The following is a 26,114-nucleotide window of genomic DNA, read 5'->3' as shown; positions in this document are numbered from 1 at the left end:
TCCCCCTATCAGCGCCCAACACACGCACTCATGTGACCCACAGACGTATCATAGGACTTCAAACCCTGATGTCTTGCGTCTTCCAGACTCTATGGGATGGACGCCAGCTCATGCCAGACGCTTCCCATGTCGACTTCTGTGGAACTTCCCGATTCCCGGAGTCGAGCGTGACGCCGTGTTTACGAGACGACAATGGTGAGAAAAACATCAGCACTGCTGAGGTGTTGAAATGTTCGATGCACCAGAACTTGGGTAATGAAAGTTCTGTATTACCGATATCTAATGAAATGTCCCTGTGACATCTGGAAATTGAGTGGGAAAAAAACCCTGTGCGCATTAGAGGTGCTAGCAGCTGTTCATGTTCACAGCTCAATGTACCATCGTGATTACATTTGCATTCTAATCAGAAAGAGAACTGTTCTATGTACTGGAAGCAGAGATGTTCACAAGTCACAAAATATGAGTCCGAGTCTTCAGGCTAGAGTCCGACTCACGTCACGAGTCTTTAGACTAAAATCCGAGTCAAGTCACGAGTCTTTAGGCTAGAGTCCGAGTCATGTCACGAGCCTTTAGGCTAGAGTCCGAGTCATGTCACGAGTCTTTAGGCTAGAGTCCGAGTCAAGTCACGAATCAATATAATAAACACAAAACATATATTGGAAATGTAGCGTAGAAATAAACAAATAATATCTAAGTTCAGATAAAAAACAACAACAGATTAGTGACTGTATTTTGCCGTTTTACTTCGTGCCTTTACTTTCCTAGTTATTGTGCAAATTAATGTAATTTCCATAACAAGAAAGTACCAGTTAAAAGCTTCAACTGATACGTTTTGTTTTCATTGCAAAACAAAAGCGCACAATAAATCACGGCACAGCGGCCAAAATCCAAAACACAGCAAAAAAAAAAATCATAACCACTGCTTACCTGAGCTTATGTTCTTTCAGATGCTATTAAATTTATAACCGTGTGTCCCATTAGGTATATATTTCGTTATTTTGTAAATGTGAAACCTCCAAACTTTTCCCAGTTGTGAAGTAAAACACGAACTCGTTAGAAAGCCAATCAAGCGTTTCACTGACACATCATGTGAGTGACGCAAACTGAATAAATGCAAATAACATTTCTTACAAAAAATTCTAATCAGAAGGTCTGATTGGTTCAGAAAGCGCCGATTCTGTAGGAGCGTTCCATTCACCCCAGTTGTTCCTGTGAAGTGCACTAGGTAGGGTATTCCACCAATGTAAGTGAGACTCCAAACAAAAGGTAACGAAAATGTTCAAATGAAGTGAACTTTAATCTGTGTAGGGAGTAGGGAGCGACGCTTCATCACTATGCCGGAAGCTGGCTGGAACATTTACCCATTGATGGGTCAGGGCTGTTTTGGCAGCAAAAGTAGGACCAACAATATTAGGAAGGTGGCCCCTTTTGGCAAACTGGGTCAAAGTACCATTGCATGTGTGTGCTCAGTGAGCTCACGACTACCTCGGTTTTGTGCTAGAGTGGCAAAATCTAGTCAGAAACCTGACGTGGTGCCTACTTTTGGGCACGAGCTGATAAGAGTCTGAGCGAACCTCAAACAGCTCAGATTGTGAATCTCTGAAATGATTGTACGTGTGTACGCTTACAATACGTCTACCTTGTATGTACATTGTGGGTATACTATCACTGACTGTAGTGTATGTGTTGCCCGACTTACCAGATATTATTTGCATAATACTATTTTATACTGGTTCGGTGCAGCTATGTTGTTGTGATTTCATATTTAACCACAGATTCTGCAATCAGGAACTGTACATTAATTAACATATTCAATATACAGGGTCCATTCATTTAGTGTACAGATCAACAAATGGCCCACATTCAGTAACCGTATACCACAAAGTGCATTTATATGGTAGGTATGGCTCTTAAAATGGCCAGTAAATGTACACACGAGGTAAGTAAACATGTCTTAAACACACAAATGAGCTCATCCTCACCAGCGATCACCCACTGATGTTTTTCTATTCTGTTCTTTATCAGTGGAAATTCCTCTCTGTTTTAATGGCACTGACCCAAAACCAACAAACTCACATTTGTCACATACACACACACACACACACACAGGATGTTTGTGTGGAACTAGTTTCTCAAGGGATGTATGCAATAAATACATTTAATAAAAGCAAAAATACATAGATTTATAGATGGATAGATGGATACAAAGACAGACATATAGACAGGTAGATAGACAGACAGACAGACAGACAGACAGACAGACAGACAGACAGACAGAGATAGCTAGAAAGACTGACCGATAGATAGACAGACAGACAGATAGATAGATAAATAGACAGACAGACAGATATATGGATAGAAAGATAGACAGATTGATAGATATATAGCTAGACAGATAGACAGACAGGTAAACATATAGCTAGACAGACAGAGACGACAAATAGATAGATCGACACAGACAGATAGATAGATTAATAAATAGACATATAGATAGACATATAGCTAGACAGACAGACAGATAGATGGATAGATACAGAAAGATGGATGGATAGATAGACAGATGGATAGACAGACAGACAGATAGACATATAGATAGATTGATAGATATATAGCTAGACAGACAGATAGATAGACAGACAAACCGATAGACAAATAGATATATGGACCCTATATATTGGATAGATATGTAGACAGACAGACAGACAAATATACGGACCCTATATATTTGATAGATATACAGACAGGCAGATAGACAGATGGATAATTCCCTTTATCGATATTTTATTAATGTATACACCCCCCCCCCCCCCCATCCCAAACATACTGATGTAAAATCATAAACAAACACATTCCACTCACTATTTTTGCATAATGTTAAGATCCATCAGTCCTCCCATCAGTTGTCGGCAGGAATGTTTTACAATTGCAGACCCCCCCCCCTTCCCTCCACCCAATTCAAACCCCCTTCTTCCCCACAGTTGATTGGAGTTGCCCCGCCCCATTAATGAAATGGTTTGCTCCTTTTCTTAGGACAGTGGTAGCCTAAAAGGTAGAGCTTTGGGCTATCAATCGCAAGATTGTCAGTTCAAATCTAGGCTCAGCTATGCAGCCACTGTTGGGCCCTTGAGCAAGGCCCTTACCCTGTCTGTCCCCAGCTTCCAAACACCGATCAGTTATTTACATTTGACCTGCATGGTTGGATTTGCATAGTGTCGTGTGTGTTGTTATGTTGTTCTAGTCTTTGTATTATTGTATTCAAATGTTGGCGTGCAGCCGGCTAATCCAAATGAGATATCACACACACACACACACACACACACACACACACACGCACACACAAAAAAAACTCCAGTAGTGTAGAGATGTACAGATGCAATAAAGTGACTTTACAGCCCACACTGAAGTCATAAATGCCACACCGATGCCTTAAGTGAAAGAAGAGTGACTCTGTTCAGCTTAATGTTTAGTCAAACACGTGCACACACAACACACTGGGAAAAAAAAACAATTTTATCAGCTCCACTTACCATATAAAAGCACTTTGTAGTTCTACAATTACTGACTGTAGTCCATCTGTTTCTCTGCCCCCTTTCATGCTGTTCTTGAATGGTCAGGACCCCCACAAGACCACCACAGAGCAGGTATTATTTAGGTGGTGGATCATTCTCAGCACTGCAGTGACACTGACATGGTGGTGGTGTGTTAGTGTGTGTTGTGCTGGTATGAGTGTATAAGCTTTTTAAACACCTCACTGTCACTGCTGGACTGAGAATAGTCCACCAACCAAAAACATCCAGCCAACAGCGTCCCGTGGGCAGCGTCCTGTGACCACTGATGAAGGTCTAACTCAAGATGACCAACTCAAACATCAGCAATAGATGAGCGATCGTCTCTGAATTTACATCTACAAGGTGGACCAACTAGGTAGGAGTGTCTAATAGAGTGGACAGTGTGTGGAAACGGTATTTAAAAACTCCAGCAGCGCTGCTGTGTCTGATCCACTCATACCAGCACCATGTCAGTGTCACTGCAGTGCTGAGAATGATCCACCACCTAAATAATACCTGCTCTGTAGTGGTCCTGTGGGGGTCCTGACCATTGAAGAACAGCATAAAAGGGGGATAACAAAGCATGCAGAGAAACAGATGGACTACAGTCAGTAATTGTAGAACTACAAAGTGCTTCTATATGGTAAGTGGAGCTGATAAAATGGACAGTGAGTGTAGAAACAAGTATATGTACAGTATATATGAAATAACAAAACACTAGTTTGTCGCTGGTTCCAGCCCCACCACTGCCAGGTTGCCACTGTTGGACCCTTGAGCAAGATCCTTAACCCTCAATTGCTTAGACAACATACTGTCACAGTACTGTAGGTCGCTTTGGATAAAAGCATCTTTTAATTGCTGAAAATGTAAATGTAATTTTTACTTCACTGTTTTTACTTCTCTCTTGATCTCTTGATAGTGAATTCAAAAGAAATGATAAAATGAGGGTCTAAGACTTTCAACAACAGTCTTGTCTCGCCTCTACATCAATCAGATGCAGTCAAATGTAACTTCCAAAGCAGTAGGACTGTAAACAAAAAGCTGTTTTTGTATCTGAAGGCACGTAAACACCAGCATACAGTGTTACTAAAAGTAAAACTGCATCTGTTGAATGAAGTAAAGTCAAAGTAAATAAAAGAGAGGAACTTGTGTGTAGTTCAGTACAGTAGTTCAGTAATTTGAGATACTGGGGTAAACATGGAACAGCTGCTGGAATGTTACGATGGTAGTCTGGCAACTCAGAGCTACGTTGTTTTCAGTAGCACAATTGTACAGTGGCATCATGTTACACTAAGTTAGTATATTGTAAAGTCAATCTGTGTTTTTGTAGGAATCAGACTGAAGCAAAAACAAACATTGGTAAATTTGAAATAAATAAAAGTCTTTACTTTTTACTTTGTCTATTTTTTATTTTTTTCTATTTTTAAATTAATTATTTATTACTATTTTATTTTAAAAATTTCTATATTTTTTATTTTCTATTTTTAAATGAATTACTTATAATTAAATAAAAGTAATTTTAGTAACTACTGTTCTTGTTGCCATTATTGCCTTTCTGTTTATTTTTTATTTTTTCTATTTTTATTTTTAAATAATTAATAAATCATTTTATTTTATTTTAAAAATCTCTATTTTCTCATTTTAAATGAATGACTTATAATTAAATAAAAGTAATTTTTAGTAGCTATATGGAAACTGTTCTTGTTGCCATTACTGCCTTTCTATTTTATTTTTTTAATTTTCTATTTTTATTTTTAAATTATTTAATAAATGATAAATTTTCTATTTTCATTAAAAAATCTATTTAAACAATTGCTATTTTCTATTTTTAAATAAATAACTTATAATAAAAGTAATTTTTAATAGCTAGATGGTAACTGTACTTCTATACTTCTATACTTTCTATTTTTAATTTTTACATTAATTACTTAAAATTAAATAAAAGTCATTTTAGTAGCTATATGGAAACTATTTGTATTGCCTTTGTCTATTTTTAAATTTTTAAATTTTCTATTTTATTTTTACATTTTCTATTTTATTTTTACATTTCCATTTTCTATTTTAAAATTAATCACTTATCATTAAAAAAAATGAATTGTAGTAGTATTTTTTTATTTTTGAATTATTAATAAATAATTAATTTTCTATGTTTATTTTTTAAATTTCTATTTTTATTTTTAAAAATTCTGTTTTCTATTTTTAAATGAATTACGTATAATTAACTATGCAGCAAATAAATAAAACCACATTGTTTAGATTATAAAGAAGAAAATTATGGCCTGAAAACATTTTCAGACCACATTTAAAAATAATTAAATTAAAATGCAACTAAAGTAATACATTACGTTTTCCCCCAGGTCTTAATTGTCCCTGATTAGTGACAGTATAGTAGCCTAAGTATTCCAGTGGTACCTTAAATCTGTGCTTTGAATCCAAATCTAGTCTTAGATTTTTTGATTATATCTAAAATTATGTCCTATGTTAGACATACCCCCTATACCCATATTCTATACCATATCTAACCCTAAATTTCGGGGACAATAAATGCCAGAATCGTGTTTACCCTTGTTGGTAGGTCTTGTCCTGCTCCTGGAACGACTGCGCTGTCTCTGCAGCCTGGTTCGACCCAACAGCCTGTAATAGTAGCCGCGTCTCCCAGAACCTTTCCTAGTTATTCCTGACATTGTCCTCACTCTCAGGTTATCACATATATTCTGACACTTAGACTCCTCGGACCAGGACACCAGGCACCAGTCTCTGCTGATGGTCTACGTTTAGACGTGTGCAGTTCCTCTGATCGGATCCATCGTAAAGTTCAAGTGGAGAAACAAAAGTTGTTCCAAGTCTCTCCAGTGTCACTCTTCCTGCACGCTGTTGGTAATCTGTGTGTGTGTGTGTGTGTGTGTGCGTACTTCAGAGGTGGAGATAAGCCACTGAGTGTAGGAAAAGTTTTGAGCTCGGGGGGAAAACCTGGACCGGAGTTCAGAATTGTATAGAAGGAAGTGGTCGCTCAACTCAACTCTTCAACTACTAGTAGAGAGTAGAGTAGAGCTGGAAGCAGGCGTGGAATACGGTAACATGCCCAACTGCCATGCCATTATAGTCCAGCAGAGGGCATGGAGCTGCCGATCCACCTAAACGGCACTTCAAGGGCAGTCTCTGCGCCTAATTAAGCATTACTCTCATCACCTGTGTGCTTGTTGTATGTTTGTTATTTATGAGGCTGATACACCAGGCTCGAGGGCCAGTCCAGCTTCTCTTGAGAAGTTGAAGGTCAGAATCGAGGACCTGTTTAGCTCCTCCCACCATCCCTTTTGCTTGTATTCTTTTACACCAGGCTGAGGGTCAGCATCAAGAACTTGTCTGTCTTCTAGTAGCAGCCTGTCTGTATTTCCTTCTGATTTCTTTCTTGTTTTCCTTATTACTGACCTTGGGTTGGCACTCACTGGTGGATCGAGTAGCTGGCATTTAAATGTAGTAGTGATAGTCTGGTACTCTGCAGCAGTTAGTCGGTCGCTTTAGTCGCACATTACCCTGACAATGCAACAGTGACAACTTTCTGATTCCTTTGTTGTTTCCTTTTTACCGACCTTGGGTTGGCGCTCACTGGTGGATCGAGTAGCTGACACAAGTGACAACCCAGCTTTTCTATATTTTTTCTTCCTTTTCTGTCTAGCCTCATGATTGTTTGGGGTTTTAGCCCCCTTTTTCCTATTTTAGTAGATAGTCTGGTGGTAGTCTGGCACTTTGCAGTGGTTGGCACTGTAACCGATTATTTACTTGACAATGCAACAGTGACAACTGCAGTCTGGAGGAGAAATGCAGGGAGTGTAGCGAGTTCCAGTGCATGTATTAGGGCTTTTTGTAAGAACCCATGACTGGACAGGGTTAGGGTTAGGGTAAGTGTTTTGTCTCCCCTATTGATCAATGCTAGCCAAGTTTTGTCATCTGTGCCATAGTGTATGAATAGCATGGTAATTTTCCCAATGACGTCATTGAAAGTTGATAAAGTTTACTTTGTTACTGCACCCTTCCAGTTCCAGTGTGGACGAATTCCAGTCCAGGGTTTGTGTGTGTGTGTGTGTGTGTATATGTGTGTGTGTGTGTATATGTGTGTGTCTGTAAGCTCATAAGGGGTCCAGACAAGCTTCTCCAGACCTAGCTGTCCCTAGCCAATCAGGATCCAGCTGAGGCTGTGGGTCTGGCAGCTGGAGTTCTGCTGAGCAGATGGACACAAAGACACACACACACACACACACACACACACACACACCAATACACTTAAACACACCCATATACAGTACACACTGATTTATGTAATTAAAAAAGAAACAGAAGACCAGAGGCAGATTGTGTCAATGTGAAGACAGAACACTTGCATAGGGACGCTAAGAGGCATATTATGGGTTTGAGTCTCTTGTTTCTATGGACACAATGGGCCACGTGAGTCAACACCTGTTGTCATGTGCATGTGGGGTGTGTGTGTGTGTGTGTGTGTGTGTGTGTGTGTGTGTGTGTGTGTGTGTGTGTATCAAGTTGTTGTGAAAGTTCGGTTTGAGCTCACCAAACTGCAAATTGCAAACTAGGCCACCTCCTTGTTTCTACACTCACTGTCTATTTTATCAGCTCCACTTACCATATAGAAGCACTAAGTAGTTCTACAATTACTGACTGTAGTCCATCTGTTTCTCTGCATGCTTTTTTAGCCCACTTTCATGCTGTTCTTCAATGGTCAGGACCACCACAGAGCAGGTATTATTTAGGTGGTGGATCATTCTCAGCACTGCAGTGACACTGACATGGTGGTGGTGTGTTAGTGTGTGTTGTGCTGGTATGAGTGGAGTTTTTAAATGTCGTGTCCACTCACTGTCCACTCTATTAGCCACTCCTACCTAGTCGGTCCACCTTGTAGATGTAAAGTCAGAGACGATCGCTCATCTTTTGCTGTGTCTTATCCACTCATACCAGCACAACACCCATTAACACACCACCACCATGTCAGTGTCACTGCAGTGCTGAGAATCATCCACCATCTAAATAATACCTGCTCTGTGGTGGTCCTGTGGGCGTCCTGACCATTGAAGCACAGCAGGGGGGTAAAAAAGTATGTAGAGAAACAGTCAGTAATTGTAGAACTACAAAGTGCTTCTATATGGTTAGTAGAGCTGATAAAATGGACAGTGAGTGTAGAAACAATGAGGTGGTTTTAATGTTATGGCTGATCAGTTGAGCTTTACTACAAATAATGTGTTCATTTATCCGCTGTGTCCACATGTTCATACAGAGGTTATAAACCCGTCCACTAGGCTACATAATTTACACCTCAAACATCAGAATGTGCTTTTTTATATATTATTCTCAGTCTGATACTCGAGTATCTCTCCCTACGGAGCCACAACGTCCTGATAATAAAGCTCCTACACACACTGACACCGTTCATACCCGAAACAGTTAAAGCCCCCTCTCTGGTTTGGGGTTACATCCATGGGGCGACTTGACCCGAGGCCGTTTCCTGTTCTCAGGACTTTCCCTGAGCTCAGACGCTCTGGGGACTGACCTCAGCATAACAGCTTGTGTGGAAATGTGGGAAAAAGAGACTAAAGGAAAACGTACGTAAAAATGCAGAGATACCAGAATATTAGGAACACCTCTAATACTGTTTAATCATGTAGTTATACAATCAGCCATTGGGTCACAAGAGTCAAGAGCTCCAGTTAATGTTTACATCAGATATCTAAATGGGTGTCTAAGCAAGCGGAGTATTTCATAAGCAACAGTCTACAGACAGACAAGAAGCAAAGAAGCAGAAGACCACGTTTGGGGTCCATTCACGTCAGCCAGAAAATGGAATCTGAGCATACAGTGGGCACAGGTTCACCAAAACTGGCCAGGACAAAGAGCAGAAAACAGTGAACCCAAGCTTTAATGTGTCCAGAATTTTAGGTAGTGTGCCATTTCAGTCGGAAGCATTTGTGAGGTCAGCGAATGTTAAACAAGAAGGCCGACGCCTTCATTTAAAGCGACGTACACGATGTACAGTTGTAGCTAATTACATTCAAGCAAAAAAAGTGGTAGCCTAAGGTGTAGAGCTTTGGACTATATCAAAAGTTTGAGGGTTTCAATCTTAGTTCTGCCACGCAGTCACTGTTGGGCCCTTGAACAAGGCCCTTAACCCTCTCTGCTTCAGCGCTCTGACCCCAGCTTCCAAACGAGCTGGGATATGTGGAAAAAGAATGTTGTTGTGCATTCGATTATTACCTATTAGCAATTAAGGGTTGGGGACCTGGCTCAGGGGCCCAACAGTGGCAACATGATGGCTGGGATTGAACCAGGAACCTTTTGGTTACTAGTTTATTTTCTAAACCGCTGAGTTACCACTGTGTTCCAGTTCTTCTCAAAGAATACTAACTAATAAAGTAAGGTGTAATGAATATACAACATGTATACACCGACCAGGCATAACATTATGACCACTGACAGGTGAAGTGAATAACACTGATTATCTCTTCATCACGGCACCCGTTAGTAGGTGGGATATATTAGGCAGCAAGTGAACATTTTATCCTCAAAGTTGATGTTAGAAGCAGGAAAAATGAACAAGCGTAAGGGTTTAATCGAGTTTGAAGAGGGCCAGATCGTGATGGCTAGACGACTGGGTCAGAGCATCTTCAAAACTGCAGCTCTTGTGGGGTGTTCCCGGTCTGCAGTGGTCAGTATCTATCAAAATTGGTCCAAGGAAAGAACAGTGGTAAACCGGTAACAGGGTTCAAGCGCCAACAATGGGCACGTGAGCATCGGAACTGGACCACGGAGCAATGGAAGAAGGTGGCCTGGTCTGATGAATCATGTTTTCTTTTACATCACGTGGATGGCCGGGTGCGTGTGCGTCGCTTACCTGGGGAACACATGACACCAGGATGTACTATGGGAAGAAGGCAAGCCGGCGGAGGCAGTGTGATGCTTTGGGCAACGTTCTGCTGGGAAACCTTGGGTCCTGCCATCCATCTGGATGTTACTTTGACACGTCCCACCTACCTAAGCATCGTTGCAGACCATGTTCACCCTTTCATGGAAACGGTATTCCCTGATGGCTGCGCCCTGCCACAAAGCAAAAATGGTTCAGGAATGGTTTGAGGAGCACAACGACGAGTTTGAGGTGTTGACTTGGTCTCCAGATTCCCCAGATCTCAATCCAATCGAGCTTCTGTGGGATGTGCTGGACAAACAAGTCCGATCCATGGAGGCCCCACCTCTCAACTTAAAGGAGTTAAAGGATCTGCTGCTGACTTCTTGGTGCCAGATACCACAACACACCTTCAGGGGTCTAGTGTCTCAGGAGTCCATGTCTTGATGGGTCAGGGCTGTTATTTGACCATATAGTGTACTGTATACTTTATATATGAGTTAAAAGCACAACGTTCAGGCTAATGGAGGGAAATAAAGAAGACGAAACAAGTAACTTCCTCAAATCTATGATATACTGAAGTGACACAACACTAAAAACAATGAGACACAAGATCAGGGTGTGTGTGGGTGGGTGTGTGTTCAGATCCTTCAGCCAGCTATTGTTTTCTGTCTTTGATCTTTTGTCACTTTGTTCCCCTGGTCCAGACTTTATTCTCCTACTGTATCTGTCCATTATTTCATAAAAGACAGGCCAGACAAGAATGTAGCTACATTAAAAGCCCTTTACAAGCCCCAGTCTGTTCGAAAACTTAGTGAGCTCTCTACAAAGACGCTTTTTACATCATTGTACACACTCCCGAGAAGAAGGCTGTCTGAATGTTTAGATATTTTAATATGCTACCTTTAGGTGCCTTATTTGGAAGCAATAATCTGACAGAATAAAGAGGGAGCATTCGATGCTTCCTTAGCAGTGAAAGTAATCGCCGTCTAGTAACAGTGTGTCTAAATAATCTGCCTTATAAGTCTTATTAGAATCCTCACTACTTAGGCAGTCTACTCAGATGTATCGATAATACAAGTGCTACAGGCCTGGTTGGGTACTCAACAGACACAGTTGGCTGCGTCTTAGGGAGGGATGGCTAGACTGGGGAATCACCTCTGTAACAGCGACTCCTACTGCTCCCACGTCCGCCCCCCGATGTGTTGAATATACAGTATATGTAAGAAACCGCTATTGGTCAAGGTGTTGGATAGCATGAGGGTATGAGTGTCGTAAACATGGCAGAGGTCGCCAGAATGTAAAGGGACACTTAGTACAGTGGAACCTCGATTTAACGGACTAAAGGGGGGGTGCACTGATAGATACGTGAATATGTCATGTAAAACCTGTAAATAAATAATAAAATTGGTGTATTGTACTACTGGGGGGAGATTTTATTTACCTTCTTTGCCGTGATTGTGTAGTGGGGAAGCACTACTGGTGCAGAACTAAGCACTAGAACTTGCAAAAATGAAGCATAAAACAGAGAAAAAGGTGAGAACAAAGCAAGCCTGCTGACAAAATAAAGCCTATCACTCATGTAAACAGAGAGACATGCACTGTCTAGTGGACAATTACTGAACTACTGGACTTGTTACGCTTCTCGTGGGAATTTTAAACAGTCAAATTGGACATTCGGTTTTCCAGATTTTGTCCGTTAAATGGAGGTCCGTTAAATCGAGGTTCTACTACATATCAAAAACAGAAATATGTCAGAAATAATGGGAGGAAGTTGAATAAACATCCAAGAGTGGACAGTACAGAGTTCAGAGAAGGAACTGAGAAACAAATGAGAGGGTTTAAAGGTTACATGAGTGGGAGAGAGAAAAACAATGCGTTCACTACTGAACTTCATCTGTTCACACTCACCGTGTAATGCAAAACAGCACACTTGCATAACTCACAAGCTCACACACACACACTTTAATGAATACATCCATACACAGAATATAATGTACAGTAACAGTTGATTCTGATGAGCTTTCTTTCACTGAACCCATTAACTTCTGATCATTATAACCTGCATATGCAAATTCATCATTTTTATTTACTATCGATAAGACCAAAGGAATTTGTAACACACTTTCATGTGTCTAATTATTATAATAATATTAATTAATCATTGTACCACTGTACTACTACTACTACTACTAATACTACTACTAATAATAATAATGATTACAATAATAATAATAATTATTATACTATTATATTACTACTAATAATAATAACAATAATAAATAATAATTATTATAATGTTAATCATTGTACCACTGTACTACTACTACTACTACTACTACTAATAATAATAATAATAATAATGATTAAAATAATAATAATAATTATACTACTATATTACTACTACTAATAATAACAATAATAAATAATAATTATTATTATTATAATGTTAATTAATCATTGTACCACTGTACTACTACTACTACCAATAATAATAATAATACAATAATAATTAATAATAATAATAATAATAATAATAATAAATAAATAAATACAATAATAATAATAATAATAATTAAAATAATAATAATACAATAATAATAAATGTTATACTACTATATTACTACTACTACTACCAATAATAATAGTAATAGTAATAATAATAATAATAAAAACAATAATAATAATAATTAAAATAATAATAATAAAAGTTATACTACTATATTACTACTACTACTTATAATAATAAATGAATGATAATTATAATATTAATTAACAATTGTACCACTGTACTACTACTACCAATAATAACAATGATGATAATAATAATAAATAAATAATAATTATAATATTACTTAAGCACTGTACTACTACTACTAATAATAATAGTAAATGTTATACTACTGTTCTACTACTATTACCGACAATAATAATTAAAATAATAATAATTATAAATATTATACTAATATATTATTACTACTACTACTACCAATAATAATAATTATTATTATTATAATTATAAAAATAATAAAATATTACACTACTGTTCTGCTACTGCTACCACTGTCATCATCATCATCATCATCATCATCATCATCATAATAATAATAACATACTACTATATTACTACTACTAATAATAATTATTATTAATAAATCATTATACTACTGTTCTACTACTACCACTGTCAATAACAATAATGATAATAATAATAATATAGTATACTATTACATTACTACTACTACCACTAGTACTTCTACTACTAATAATAATTCTAATAATAATAATTATACTGTTACATTACTACTTCACCACCACTACTACTACCCCATTATAATGATGTATTTTGCATTGTGACATCACTCATGTTCATATTTTTACATATAATGTGGACGAAAATGAATCCATATTGATAGTTTGCTTGATGTTCGTGTCCATTTAAGTAGGAACTTTAGTTGCCCCCACAGATCCTTGAACTCAATTGGTTTTGTCGTTGGTATCTAACCTTACTTGTGCTTTTTTGACTAAGCGGACACACCTTCCCACGAGTTCTACATTAACGCCCAAGGTTTTGGAACACGCTCATTGTGAGATACTTTTGGACTATTTGTAAAAAATAAAGGCAGTAAAAGAAATAAATGTGGTCGCTATGGTACCAGTTGTCATGGTAACAAGCATCAAGTAGCAGAGCAGCAGGAATCCTTGTAATTAGAACTTTTGTATGACCTTATAAAAGAGCAAACATGGATGTAGGTGTGACGAAGGTGCTAATTGTGGAACGTTCAGGATGGCTTTTTGAACCTCTGCTATTCACTGCTAGTGCACATACTGCCATCTTGTGGTGAGTTCTGGAACTACATGATGCTTGTATACAGAAAAAAAACTATTATTTTCCTCATTTTTACACTATTAGACAATTTGTGGAGCCTTTTTTTATTAAAAACTACATGGTTTCAACAAAGTGAATTCCAACAAAACATGATTTGATGGTGTCAAAGAACTTCAGTGCCTTTACAGAGCCCTGACCTCAACCCCACTGAACACCTTGTTTTAAATAAACTGGAATAGAATGTAAGAAGCCAGGCCTTTTTGTCTAACAGTACTGTATATCTTGAATGTCCAACTTCATGGGTACTCGCATACTCTTGTTAACACTTGATGATGACCAGTGTTTGCTCCCTGACCCCAAACATAAATGGTGTTTCTATTCTGGATTTTATTTATTAGTATTATTATTATTAGTAGTAGTAGTAGTAGTAGTAGAAGTAGAAGTATTATTGTTATTATTATTATTTTTATCATTATTATTATTATTATCATTATTATCATTATCTGTAGTAATATGAAAGTGTAATATTATTATTAGTTTTACTATTAAAATTTTTTATTATTATTGTTTTTATTATTATTATTTTCATCATCATTATTGTTATTATTATTGTTATTATTATTATTATCCTTATTATTATTATTTTCATCATTATTATTGTTATTATTATGGTTATTATTATTATTGGTGGTGGTTGTAGTAGTAGCAGTAGCATTACAATAGCAGTATAATATTTATTATTATCATTATTATTACTATTATTATTATTATTGTTTTTATCATTATTATTACTTTTATTATTATTATTTATTATTATTATTATTACTTATTATTATTATTATTTATTTATTATTATTATCACTTATTATTATTATTATTACTATTTATTATTATTATTATTTATTATTTATTATTATTATTATTATTATTATTATTATTATTATTATTATTATTATTATTGGTGGTGGTAGTAGCAGTAATATAGTATTATTTTTGATAATTGTTATGATGCATAAAGCTACAAATACTCTTTACTGTTTAAATACAGTCACACACGATAAATGTCAATGTAGAGGTGCAGGGTTTTAATGCTTCAGTGTCGACTCAGGGCTTTTTTTTTTTTTTTTAAAGAGGCATGTGAATTGTGACTGTTGGATCTATTTAGTTAGTGTGTCTCTATCATTACCCACTCAGACTCATTTATCATCTTACATGGTCCTCTTTATATAACCCTATAATCCATCTAGTCCTATTTATCTATTTATTTTTAGACCTCCATGGTTTGAGAGGGTTGATCAATTTGTCTTCATCAATACTGGTGTCTGCTATTTGATCTGAGGAACCTCTAAACTCCTGTCCTGCTGTAGTGTTTGTTACTGGTCTGTCAATCCCATGAATGAAACTTTGGGACAGCAGACAGATTGGATAGTTATGAATAAAAACGTGGGCAAAATGTGCAGGTTGTGACAGGTAAATTAGAACGCTCTGGGAGCCAGTGTGTACATGGATTTGGATTTGTAGAGGGTCATTACTCATTAATCCATCTGTGTCATCCTGTGTTTTGTACACCGGGACCAGTTGTAGCAAGTTCTTTCAAAGAAAACCACAGAGAACAAAGAAAGACCTTTTATTTTCCATTATTTGTGAGACCAGCGCTAAAGAATAAAAGCTACACAAAGCAGTTTAATGAGCTTAAGTGAAACGAACCAGATCATTCTGGATCAGAACTGGAAAATAGGAAGTTACAACGGATCCCGATACGTCCCGTTTATTGTGAGCACAGAATTGTGAAACCATCAGAAAGGACTCGTAGTAGTAGTAGTAGTAGTAGTAATAGTAGTATATGGTACTCAGGAAGAGCAGCAGTCTGTTATGTTGGTCCACAGTTGAGATCTGGGATCAAATTCAGGGTTTTATTGGCCAAACGTCTACACAGACATGACTGGCTAGTGGAGAATGGGGGAAGGGGGATGATAATAAAAATGAAAAAAGTAATAAATAATATATATATAAATAAAATTTAGGTTAAAATATAAGGGTTTATAAATAATAATATTAATAATATCATTATTTTTATTAATAATAATAATAATAATAGTAATAATTTAAGGTTAAAAGATGAGGGTTTATTATTTTTAAGCAAAAATATGTACAAAATAATAAAAATAATATAGTAATAAAAATAATATATTGTACATAATATAATAAAATAGTAATAATAAAAAGTAATACAAATATTATTTTATATATGGATATATTATAATATAAATATTATTTTATTATTATTATTAAGCAAAAACTATGTAAAGTAATAATAATACAATAAAATAATAAATAAAAACTATAGAATGAGAAAATAGTAATAATAAAAAGCAATAAAAAATATATTATATATGGATATATTATAATATAAATATTATCATTATTTTATTATTATTATTATTATTATTATTATTATTATTAAGCAAAACCTATGCAAAGAAACAATAATAGTAATAATAAAATAAAATTATAAATAAATGATATATAATAAAATATTAATAATAAAAATATTATATATTTATATATTATTATTGTTAAGCAAAAATATGAAATAATATAATACATATGACTTATTATTATTATTATTATTATTATTATTAATCAAAAACGATGTAAAAATAATAATAGTAATAATAAAATACATTAATAAATACTATATAATAATAAAATAGTAATAACACAAATAGTAATAACACACACATTCTACTTTTTTGGCTAAAAAAATACAGATGAGCTTCTCAACTTCTTCTACTACTGACCACACTCTTACGCAATAGATGACAATGGATGCATTGACAAGTTGGGTAGAGTAGGCGGACTCATTCCTGAAAGATGAGGCGAATTAGTGTCTCATGAGGTCACACAATGTCCGGTAAATGGCGTACAGTTTGGTTCTTAGATAACTTTACTGTAACAGGCCCACTTGCCATATAGATTGGTAGGGAAGTTCAGATTAAAGCATCATGCCCAACAGCCGTGCCATTAATTGCCAGCATGAAGGGCATGGAGGCGAACATAACTCATAGTGTTGGCTCCTTATTAAGCATCAATTCACTCCAGGTGGAGGTAGCAAGTATTGTTTAATGGCATACAGGGGATTCTTTAACGTTTGGTTCTTAGAGAACTTTACTGTAACTGGCCCTCTTGCTGTATAGCTTGGGGGTGCAGAGTACAGCATCATGCCCAACTGCCGTGCCATTAATGGCCAGCAGAAAGGGCATGAAGGATAACCTAACTCATAATGTTGGTTCCTCTAAACGTCAGTATCTGTGCCAAATTGTGTCAGCAATGTCTCTTGACATTTTCTAAGTGGTACATTTTAAGGGGTCCTCTTTTACGACTTTTGCACCAGTTTGTCTACATTCCTATTGTCGCGCCACTGCATATTTTCAACCTGGTCCATGAGCTTTACAAGTTGTGGGGTGTTCCCGGTCTGCAATGGTCAGTATCAGCAGAGATCAGAACTGAATCGTCTCCAGCACCCACCCTACGAACAAACCAATCATTGTCCATGTAGGCGCCCAGCCTGCCGGTAGCAGAGCTGAAATTCGAACTCACGAGTGCTAGAAAGGATCCTATATTTTATTCATTTGAAGATACGTAACTGCGTTTGGGACACAGCCGGTTTTAAAGAGTTTGAGCCTGTTTATGCTTCGCTTGTAGTACCATTTCCCTCGCTTGCAACATGTCTGGGACTGGGGCGCTCAGTACTCAGTGTTTTATATTATTATTAACTGGCTGCGTTCTGTGTATGTTTGTGCATATAGTGCCTAAAGTGTTTGTATAAGGTTTGTTTACTGTGTGTGTGTGTGTGTGTGTGTGTGTGTGTGTGTGTGTGTGTGTGTGTGCGCGCCCACATTTGCATATCTCCAAAGCGCTATTCTGTTTCATGTCTTCAGTTCCACATCAGAGAAACAGAGCCGAAACAACATCAGTTATGTATGTATGCAGATGCTGAATTATTAATATTAATGTTAATATTAGATTCACATGTCTGGAACAGGAAAGCAAAATCACTGCATTCACATCTGGATGAGTGTGCAGGTGTTTGGGAAGATGTTTCAAATGGGGGCGGGGCTTGTAACTGGATCTAAATATACTCAGGGGGAACTGAAATAGTCATATCCAATTCGTTTAGATTGTTCCTGGTGCGTTTGCATTACAGTCAGGTGTGACTTCACATCATAGTGCTATTGAGTCACGGTGCAACAAAGTGTCTGTATGAAAACCTAGCAACCTCTCTACATAGACGTATTTTACGTCATCCTACACGCTCCAGAGAAGAATCATCCATCCATCAATCATCCATCCATCCATCAATCCATCCATCAACCCATTCTCCCAATCCATCCATCCAATCCATCCAATCCATCCATTCCATCCACCCAATCCATCTATTCATCCACCCAATCCATTTGTCCATCCACCCAATCCATCTATTCATCCACCCTATCCATCTATTCATCCACCCAATCCATCCATCCCATCTTCCAATCCATCTATCCATCTACCCAATCTATCCATCCATCCATCCCAATCCATCCATCCATCCATCCCAATCCATTCATCCATTCATCCATCCATCCATCCAATCCATCCATTCATCCAATCCATCCACCCAATCCATCTATTCATCCACCCAATCCATCCAATCCATCTATTCATCCACCCAATCCATCCAATCCATCTATTCATCCACCCAATCCATCCAGTCCATCCACCCAATCCATCTATTCATCCACCCTATCCATCCAATCAATCTATTCATCCACCCAATCCATCCATCCCATCTTCCAATCCATCCATCCATCCACCCAATCCATCCATCCACCCAATCCATCCACCCAATCTATCCATCCAATCCATCCATCCATCCACCCAGTTCACCCAATCCATCCATCCACCCAATCCATCCACCCACCCAATCCATCCATCCATCCACCCAATCCATCCATCCATCCAATCCATCCACCCAATCCACCCATCCAATCCATCCATCCATCCACCCAGTTCACCCAATTCATCCATCCACCCATCCAACCAATCCATTCATCCATCCATCCATCTACCCAATCCATCCATCTACCCAATCCATCCATCCATCCAATCCATCCATACAATCCATCCATACAATCCATCCATACAATCCATCCATACAATCCATCCATCCACCCATCCAACCAAGGCTGGCTCACAACCAGCTTTCTAATCCAGAGCTCTGTTCAATCATAATTTTACACACCTCACTTGCAGAAATAAGAAATAACCTTCCCTAAACTGTTGCCCACATTTCAAAGCATATGTTTTATTTTATGATACATGGAGATGTAAAAATCTGGCTGAAACAGCAACATTTATGAACTATCACCAAGGGGTCTATATACTTTTTACCATTGTGTGATAGACACGGTTATTCCAAGGGTTCACATATTTTTGCATCTATTGATAGTAAAGTATGTTGCATTCCTTTCCCACAGTTCTGCTGGCTCGGCCGCTCATGGATCTCCGGTACAAACAGCTCATTCCATTTCACAGATGTGGAATTGGCTTGCTGTTTGGCCGCTTGGCCGGCCAACGCATTAAACTGGATTTATGGTGCAGTTTGCAAACCCAAACTGGAGCTGCGTTGGCATTGGTGTATGGTACATTACCTCGCTGCATTATCCGGTATTACGCATCTGCAGATGGCTACACAAAAGTCTGTGGACATCTGACTATAAGTCTGCCGAACAGTCCGTTCCCAAACCATAGGCATTATTAATATGGCTTGCCCTTCCTTTGGACTATATCAGCAGTCCCACATTAAGAAAGGCATTTACAAGATTTTGAAGTGCTGGCTGAGTGTGGGGTCAGGGAGAAAACCTGGATCTCAACCGATAATCCATTTCTTTATGTAGCTTTACTTTGTGGCAACCCCTCGCCACTGGACTATTCAACACGATTTCTCTTTGATCACTGGTCCATTAAATTCCCACACTAAGTGCTTTGTGACGGCTAGTAACTGACTCACAGGCATGTGTCTTGGAGCCAGAGGTTTCCACTGTGTATGAATCTCTGAGTCTGTTTCCTGTTTTCACCCGACAAACAGTAACTGTGAAGTCATTGTGTGTAGGACAGGAATAGCAGTCCATGTAATAGCCCAAACCCTAACCTTAACCCTAACCCAAACCCTAACCTTAACCCAAACCCTACATTATTTGATTGTGAGTGTGTCGATTAAAAGAAATTTAAAAATGTGTAAAATTTGTCTTATGACACTGAACTTGTGATCTCACAGCTACGACAGCTGCAAACAATCCCAGCTTCAGATTAGAGGATGTACTTCACACTTTGCGGGATGCCAACAGCTCTTTTTTAGACTATAATAAAATTCAGGCGACTTCACGCCCTACTTGGTACCCATGTGGACCAGAGCAAGAGATCCTGCAATACCAAAGTCACTGTGAAGTCATTGTGTGTTGCACAGGAATAGAAGTCTATGTAATAGCCCTCAACCCTAACCCTAACCCAAACCCTAACCCTAACCCTAGATTATTTAAGTGTGAGTGTGTTGATTAAAAGAAATAAAAAAATGTGTAAAATTTGTCTTTTGACACTGAACTTGTGATCTCACGGATATGACAGCTGCACACAATCCCAGCTTCGGATTAGAGGCTGTACTTCACAGCTCTTTTGTTAGACTAAATTAAAATTCAGGCGACTTCACGCCCTACTTGGAACCCATGTGGACCAGAGCAAGAGATCCTGCAATACCTATAGCGATCGTTTTTGGGATAACCCACCAACCCAGAACACCACCCCACAATCACACATAAGTGAACTTCTAATTGCCATATGAAGGACTAAAAGAGACTCCTCCTACATAATCTCTTTAGATCTTTCGGTTTTCTTATATGGACTTCCTATATGAAAATCCAATAATCTCCTGGTACTTCATAGAATCCGTGATGCCATGTATCCTCAGAATGCTCAGATCTTCCTCAATATTTAAGTGTTGTGATTTGCCCAAGTGGTGCAATGGGAGCAACACACCAGCACACCTGCAAATCTCAGCTCTGCTACCGGTCAGCTGGGCAACTACCCAGTCACACCAGGGGGTGGGGCATTGGCTGAAATGGGATTTCCTGATCTGCCTGATCTGCCTGATCTGTCAAAACTGGCCACTAGTCTGCTGGGTAGGAAAAGACCAGACTAATGACCAAGGCACCTGTATAGAAGTGGATCACCATTCACCAAAACTGTTTGACAAGTTAAATCTCAGCTCTGCTGTCAGCCAGCTGGGCAACTACCCAGTCACACCAGGGGGTGGGGCATTGGCTGAAATGGGATTTCTCATTACTGGTGTAAGCGTTGGCATATGCTCACCGGTCGAGGCTCCCGCACAAGGGGTGGCAGATCAAGGATGCCATAGTGTGGCTCTCCGCACAAGGTACTACATGGCAGGTGAAAAGAAGTGACCAGCCACATGCGAGTCAGAGGCAGCGTGACAGCCTCGGCTATTTTCAATCGGGGGTGGGTGTGGCAGCAATGTGTGACACTGAAATCAGTGCGTGACTCTCCATGCGTGAGACTGGCCTCAAGGGCAAATCCAACAAAGTGCAGGCGAATAAGAAGGGATCAGTGGACTGGCAAGTGTACCCTCCTCTGCCGTAATCAGGGTCCTCAGAAGTGGAAGTCTACGTAAATGGTTACACTAAATTGGGATGTAGCACCCGGTTCATGTAAAGGTTCCAATAGTGTATCGGAGACCCCAAACACTCAATAAAAGCAAACATTTCTGTCACACAATGCTGCCACCCCCCACCCCGATTGAAGGAAACCGAGGCCATCATGCTCCCTGACTCGCACGTGGCTGGTCGCTTCTTTTCACCTGCCAGGGGCGGAGTCTTACAGAATGTAGTATCGCACACAGAGAGCCACGCAATGCCGTCCTTGATCTGCAACCCCTTGTGCAGGCGTCTCAATCGTTCAGCATATGCCGTGCATACACCAGTGGTGAGGAATCCAATTTCAGTCCATGTCCCACCCCCTGGTGTGTCTGTGTAGGTGCCCAGTCAACTGATAGCGGAACTGAGATTCAACTCGTCACATAGTTTTAGCCCCATAATGCTATCACCATGATATTTCTATGGGTCACCACAGTGGATTCTGGTCCACATCTGGATGACCTTCCTGATCCAACCCTCTTTAAAATCATCTGGGCTTGGGACCCAATGGAGAGTCTGTTCGACCTTCCCCCTTCAGACATAGCCATCATGTCTCTGTAGACGCCTGACCGGCTGATTTCATCTCTGGGATTCAAACCCCAGATCTAAGAATCCCAGTTCAACTTGATAGCCCTTGATCCCCCTTAAATTCTTAAGTATGTGTGGGCAAACCCTCTCCAAGAGGGTTCATTACATTCTAGGTGCAAATAAACCATTCCATTATTGATTTGGTGGCCTGATTTTAATGCACATTCATCCCAAAAACACCCAAAACTTTAAAAAGGAATCTATCCAGAGCCCATCAATACACATCGGGCAACGAGGCATTCAATCAAAGTGGACAGTACACTCAGTTATTCACCTATTAGTCATTTGTCTCCTCCAACCATGAACCAGTCAGAATTGGAAATCCATGAATCCATGAATTCACAGCCCAAACTTTTCGGTCCTTCAAAGAACCTTGTTTTCAAGTGCTCTACTAACAGCAGCATGTGATTAATGACCGTGATTAATGACTACAGTAAGAGAAGGAGTCACTGATGCCTCTAATGACCAGTCATCCACAATGAGCCAGTGTGTGTCTCTGGTGATGAACGGATAACTACCACCTCCTTGTTTTTACACTCGTTGTCCATTTTATCAGCTCCACTTACCATATTGAAGCACTTTGTAGTTCTACAATTACTGACTGTAGTCCATCTGTTTCTCTGCATGCTTTTTTAGCCTGCTTTCACCCTGTTCTTCAAAGGTCAGGACCCCCACAGGACCACTACAGAGTAGGTATTATTTGGCTGGTGGATCATTCTCGGCACTGCAGTGACACTGACATGGTGGTGGTGTGTTAGTGTGTGTTGTGCTGGTATGAGTGGATCAGACACAGCAGCGCTGCTGGAGGTTTTTTTTTTTTTTTTTTTTTTTTCTCCCCTTTTTCTCCCCTTTTTCTCCCCCTTTAGTGCGTCCAGTTGCATCATGCTTCCTCTCTGCCTATGCCGATCCCTGCTCTGACCAAGGAGATCGAAGCTAACCCACGCCCCCTCCGACACATGGGCAGCAAGCCGTATGCATCTCATCACCCACACATTGACAAGTGTTGTGCCACCTAGCGTTGTGTACGGAGAGACTCACCCTAAGAGCACTTCTTCCTCATCTCTGTGCAGGAACCTCTAATCAGCCAGCAGAGGTCGTAATTGTACCAGTCTGACAGAGAGAGACCAATATCCGGCTTAGTCCCGCCCACCTGAACAACCAGCCAATCGTTGCTCATGTGGCTGCCCAGCCTTCAGCCGGCAAGGCAGAGCTGAGATTCGATACGATGTATTCGAGATACTAGCCTGGTTGCAGCGTGAGTTTTCTACCGCTGCGTCACCTGAGCGGCCCTGCTGGAGTTTTTAAACACCTCACTGTCACTGCTGGACTGAGAATAGTCCACCAACCAAATATATCCAGCCAACAGCGCCCTGTGGGCAGCATCCTGTGACCACTGATGAAGGTCTAGAAGATGACCAACTCAAACAGCAGCAATAGATGAGTGATCGTCTCTGACTTACATCTACAAGGTGGACCAACTAGGTAGGAGTGTCTAATAGAGTGGACAGTGAGTGGACACGGTATTTAAAAACTCCAGCAGCATTGCTGTGTCTGATCCACTCATACCAGCACAACACACACTAACACACCACCACCATGTCAGTGTCACTGCAGTGCTGAGAATGATCCACCACCTAAATAATACCTGCTCAGTAGTGGTCATGACCACTGAAGAACAGATGAGAAAGCTAAAAAGGTATGTAGAGAAATAAATGGACTACAGTCAGTAATTGTATAACTTCAAAGTGCTTCTATATGATAAGAGGAGCTGACGCTATATATATATATATATATATATATATATATATATATATATATATATATACATATATATATATATATACATACATATTTAAATTTATATTTATATATATATATATACAGTATATATACAGTATATTAGGGCTGTCTAACGATTAAATTTTTTAATCGCGATTAATCTCAGAATTTCATATAGTTAATCGCGATTAATCGCATTACAAAAAATCTGTGTAAATGTTATAGAAAACAAGGATTTTTAAGTTAAATGTTACAATTAAAATGGTGAACACATTTTGTGCTAAATGTACTTATGTTAAAAACTGCTGGGACAAAAAAAAACTGTAAGGGAGTTTTATTCACTAACATACTATGCAGTAATACTATCCAGCAGAGACCCTTGACTTCGTATATATGTCAGATTGTAGGTTAAAATTTCTCCATCAGCAAAGATTGTAGATCAGCGGTGCTTTTGGTGGGATAAGGCGTAGTTATTGTAACAGACTTTTCTGTGGTTGTATCGTGACAATGGTTTGATGGACGTTTCTACACAAAGTGAGTGTGTTTTGACCCTTTGGGGCTTCCATAGTTCATGGAATAGCATGCTTGGCTAACGACTCTAGCTGTCCGCTATTCGGTACCGTAACAAAAAAAGTAATAAAAGTGTTCTGCTCCCGACAACTTGTGAATATACCGTGTATTTATTTCTTTATTAAGAAAGTGCATCACTACCACACTCGGTTACATTTGAGAAACGCTGTCTTAATGAGAGATGCCGTGCACGGTCAAGTCTCAACATGAACTACGAATGACTCGCAGAGCCAAATAGAATTTGCATTAACGGCACTATTTTTTAAAATCACGTTAAATTGAGATCGCGTTAATGCGTTATTATCGCGTTAACTTCGACAGCCCTAATATATATATATATTAGGGCTGTCGAAGTTAACGCGATAATAACGCATTAACGCATTAACATACAGTATATATATACTGTATATATATATATATATACAGTGGGGAAAATAATTATTTGATCCCCTGCTGATTTTGTAAGTTTAACCCCTTACAAAGACTTTAACAGTCTATAATTTTTATGGAAGGTTTATTTTAACAGAGAGAGACAGAATATCCACAAAAAATCCAGAAAAAAAACATTAAATAAAAGTTATAAATTAATTTGTAATTAATTAAGGGAAATAAGTATTTGATCCCCTACCAACCAGCAAGAATTCTGACCCCCACAGACCGGTTATGTGCACAAAAGGCACACAAATTAGTCCTGTCCCTGTATAAAAGACTCCTGTAACAGAATCAGTTTCTTTTGTTCAAATCTCTCGACCACCATGGGCAAGACCAAAGAGCTATCAAAGGACGTCAGGGACAAGATTGTAGACCTGCACAAGGCTGGAATGGGCTACAAGACCATCAGCAAGACGCTTGGTGAGAAAGAGACCACTGTTGGCACGATCATTCGAAAATGGAAGAAATACAAGATCACCCTCGCTCTGGAGCTCCATGCAAGATCTCGCCTCGTGGGGTAAGAATGATTCTGAGAAAGGTGAGGTCAGTCCAGAATTGCACGGGAGGAGCTTGTCAATGATCTCAAGGGAGCTGGGAGCACAGTCACCAAGAAAACCATTAATAACACACTTCGCCGTAATGGATTGAGATCCTGCAGTGCCGGAAAAGTCCCTCTGCTCAAGAAGGCTCATGTACAGGCCCGTCTGAAGTTTGCC

General features: G+C 38.9%; 1 protein-coding gene across 2 annotated transcripts in view; it reads right to left on the bottom strand.

The window, feature by feature from the left end:
- Positions 1–26,114, bottom strand: part of dab2ipb (DAB2 interacting protein b) — a 126,581-nt gene that overhangs the window by 81,817 nt on the left and 18,650 nt on the right. Inside the window, exon 1 of one of the 2 annotated variants that reach the window (XM_062988903.1) lies at positions 6,112–6,391. The exons of the other annotated variant lie outside the window; for it this stretch is intronic. Within the exon in view, the coding sequence (XP_062844973.1) occupies positions 6,112–6,232 (121 nt within the window). The 5' untranslated portion in view covers positions 6,233–6,391. Of the gene's footprint in view, positions 1–6,111; positions 6,392–26,114 lie in introns of those variants that run through there. 2 annotated transcript variants of the gene reach the window in all.

Source organism: Trichomycterus rosablanca, chromosome 26, assembly GCF_030014385.1.
Source record: "Trichomycterus rosablanca isolate fTriRos1 chromosome 26, fTriRos1.hap1, whole genome shotgun sequence".
In the NCBI taxonomy this organism is placed as follows: Eukaryota; Metazoa; Chordata; class Actinopteri; order Siluriformes; family Trichomycteridae; genus Trichomycterus; species Trichomycterus rosablanca.
The sequence above is the reverse complement of the archived record's forward strand: the minus strand, read 5'-3'. Positions and strand labels throughout refer to the sequence as shown.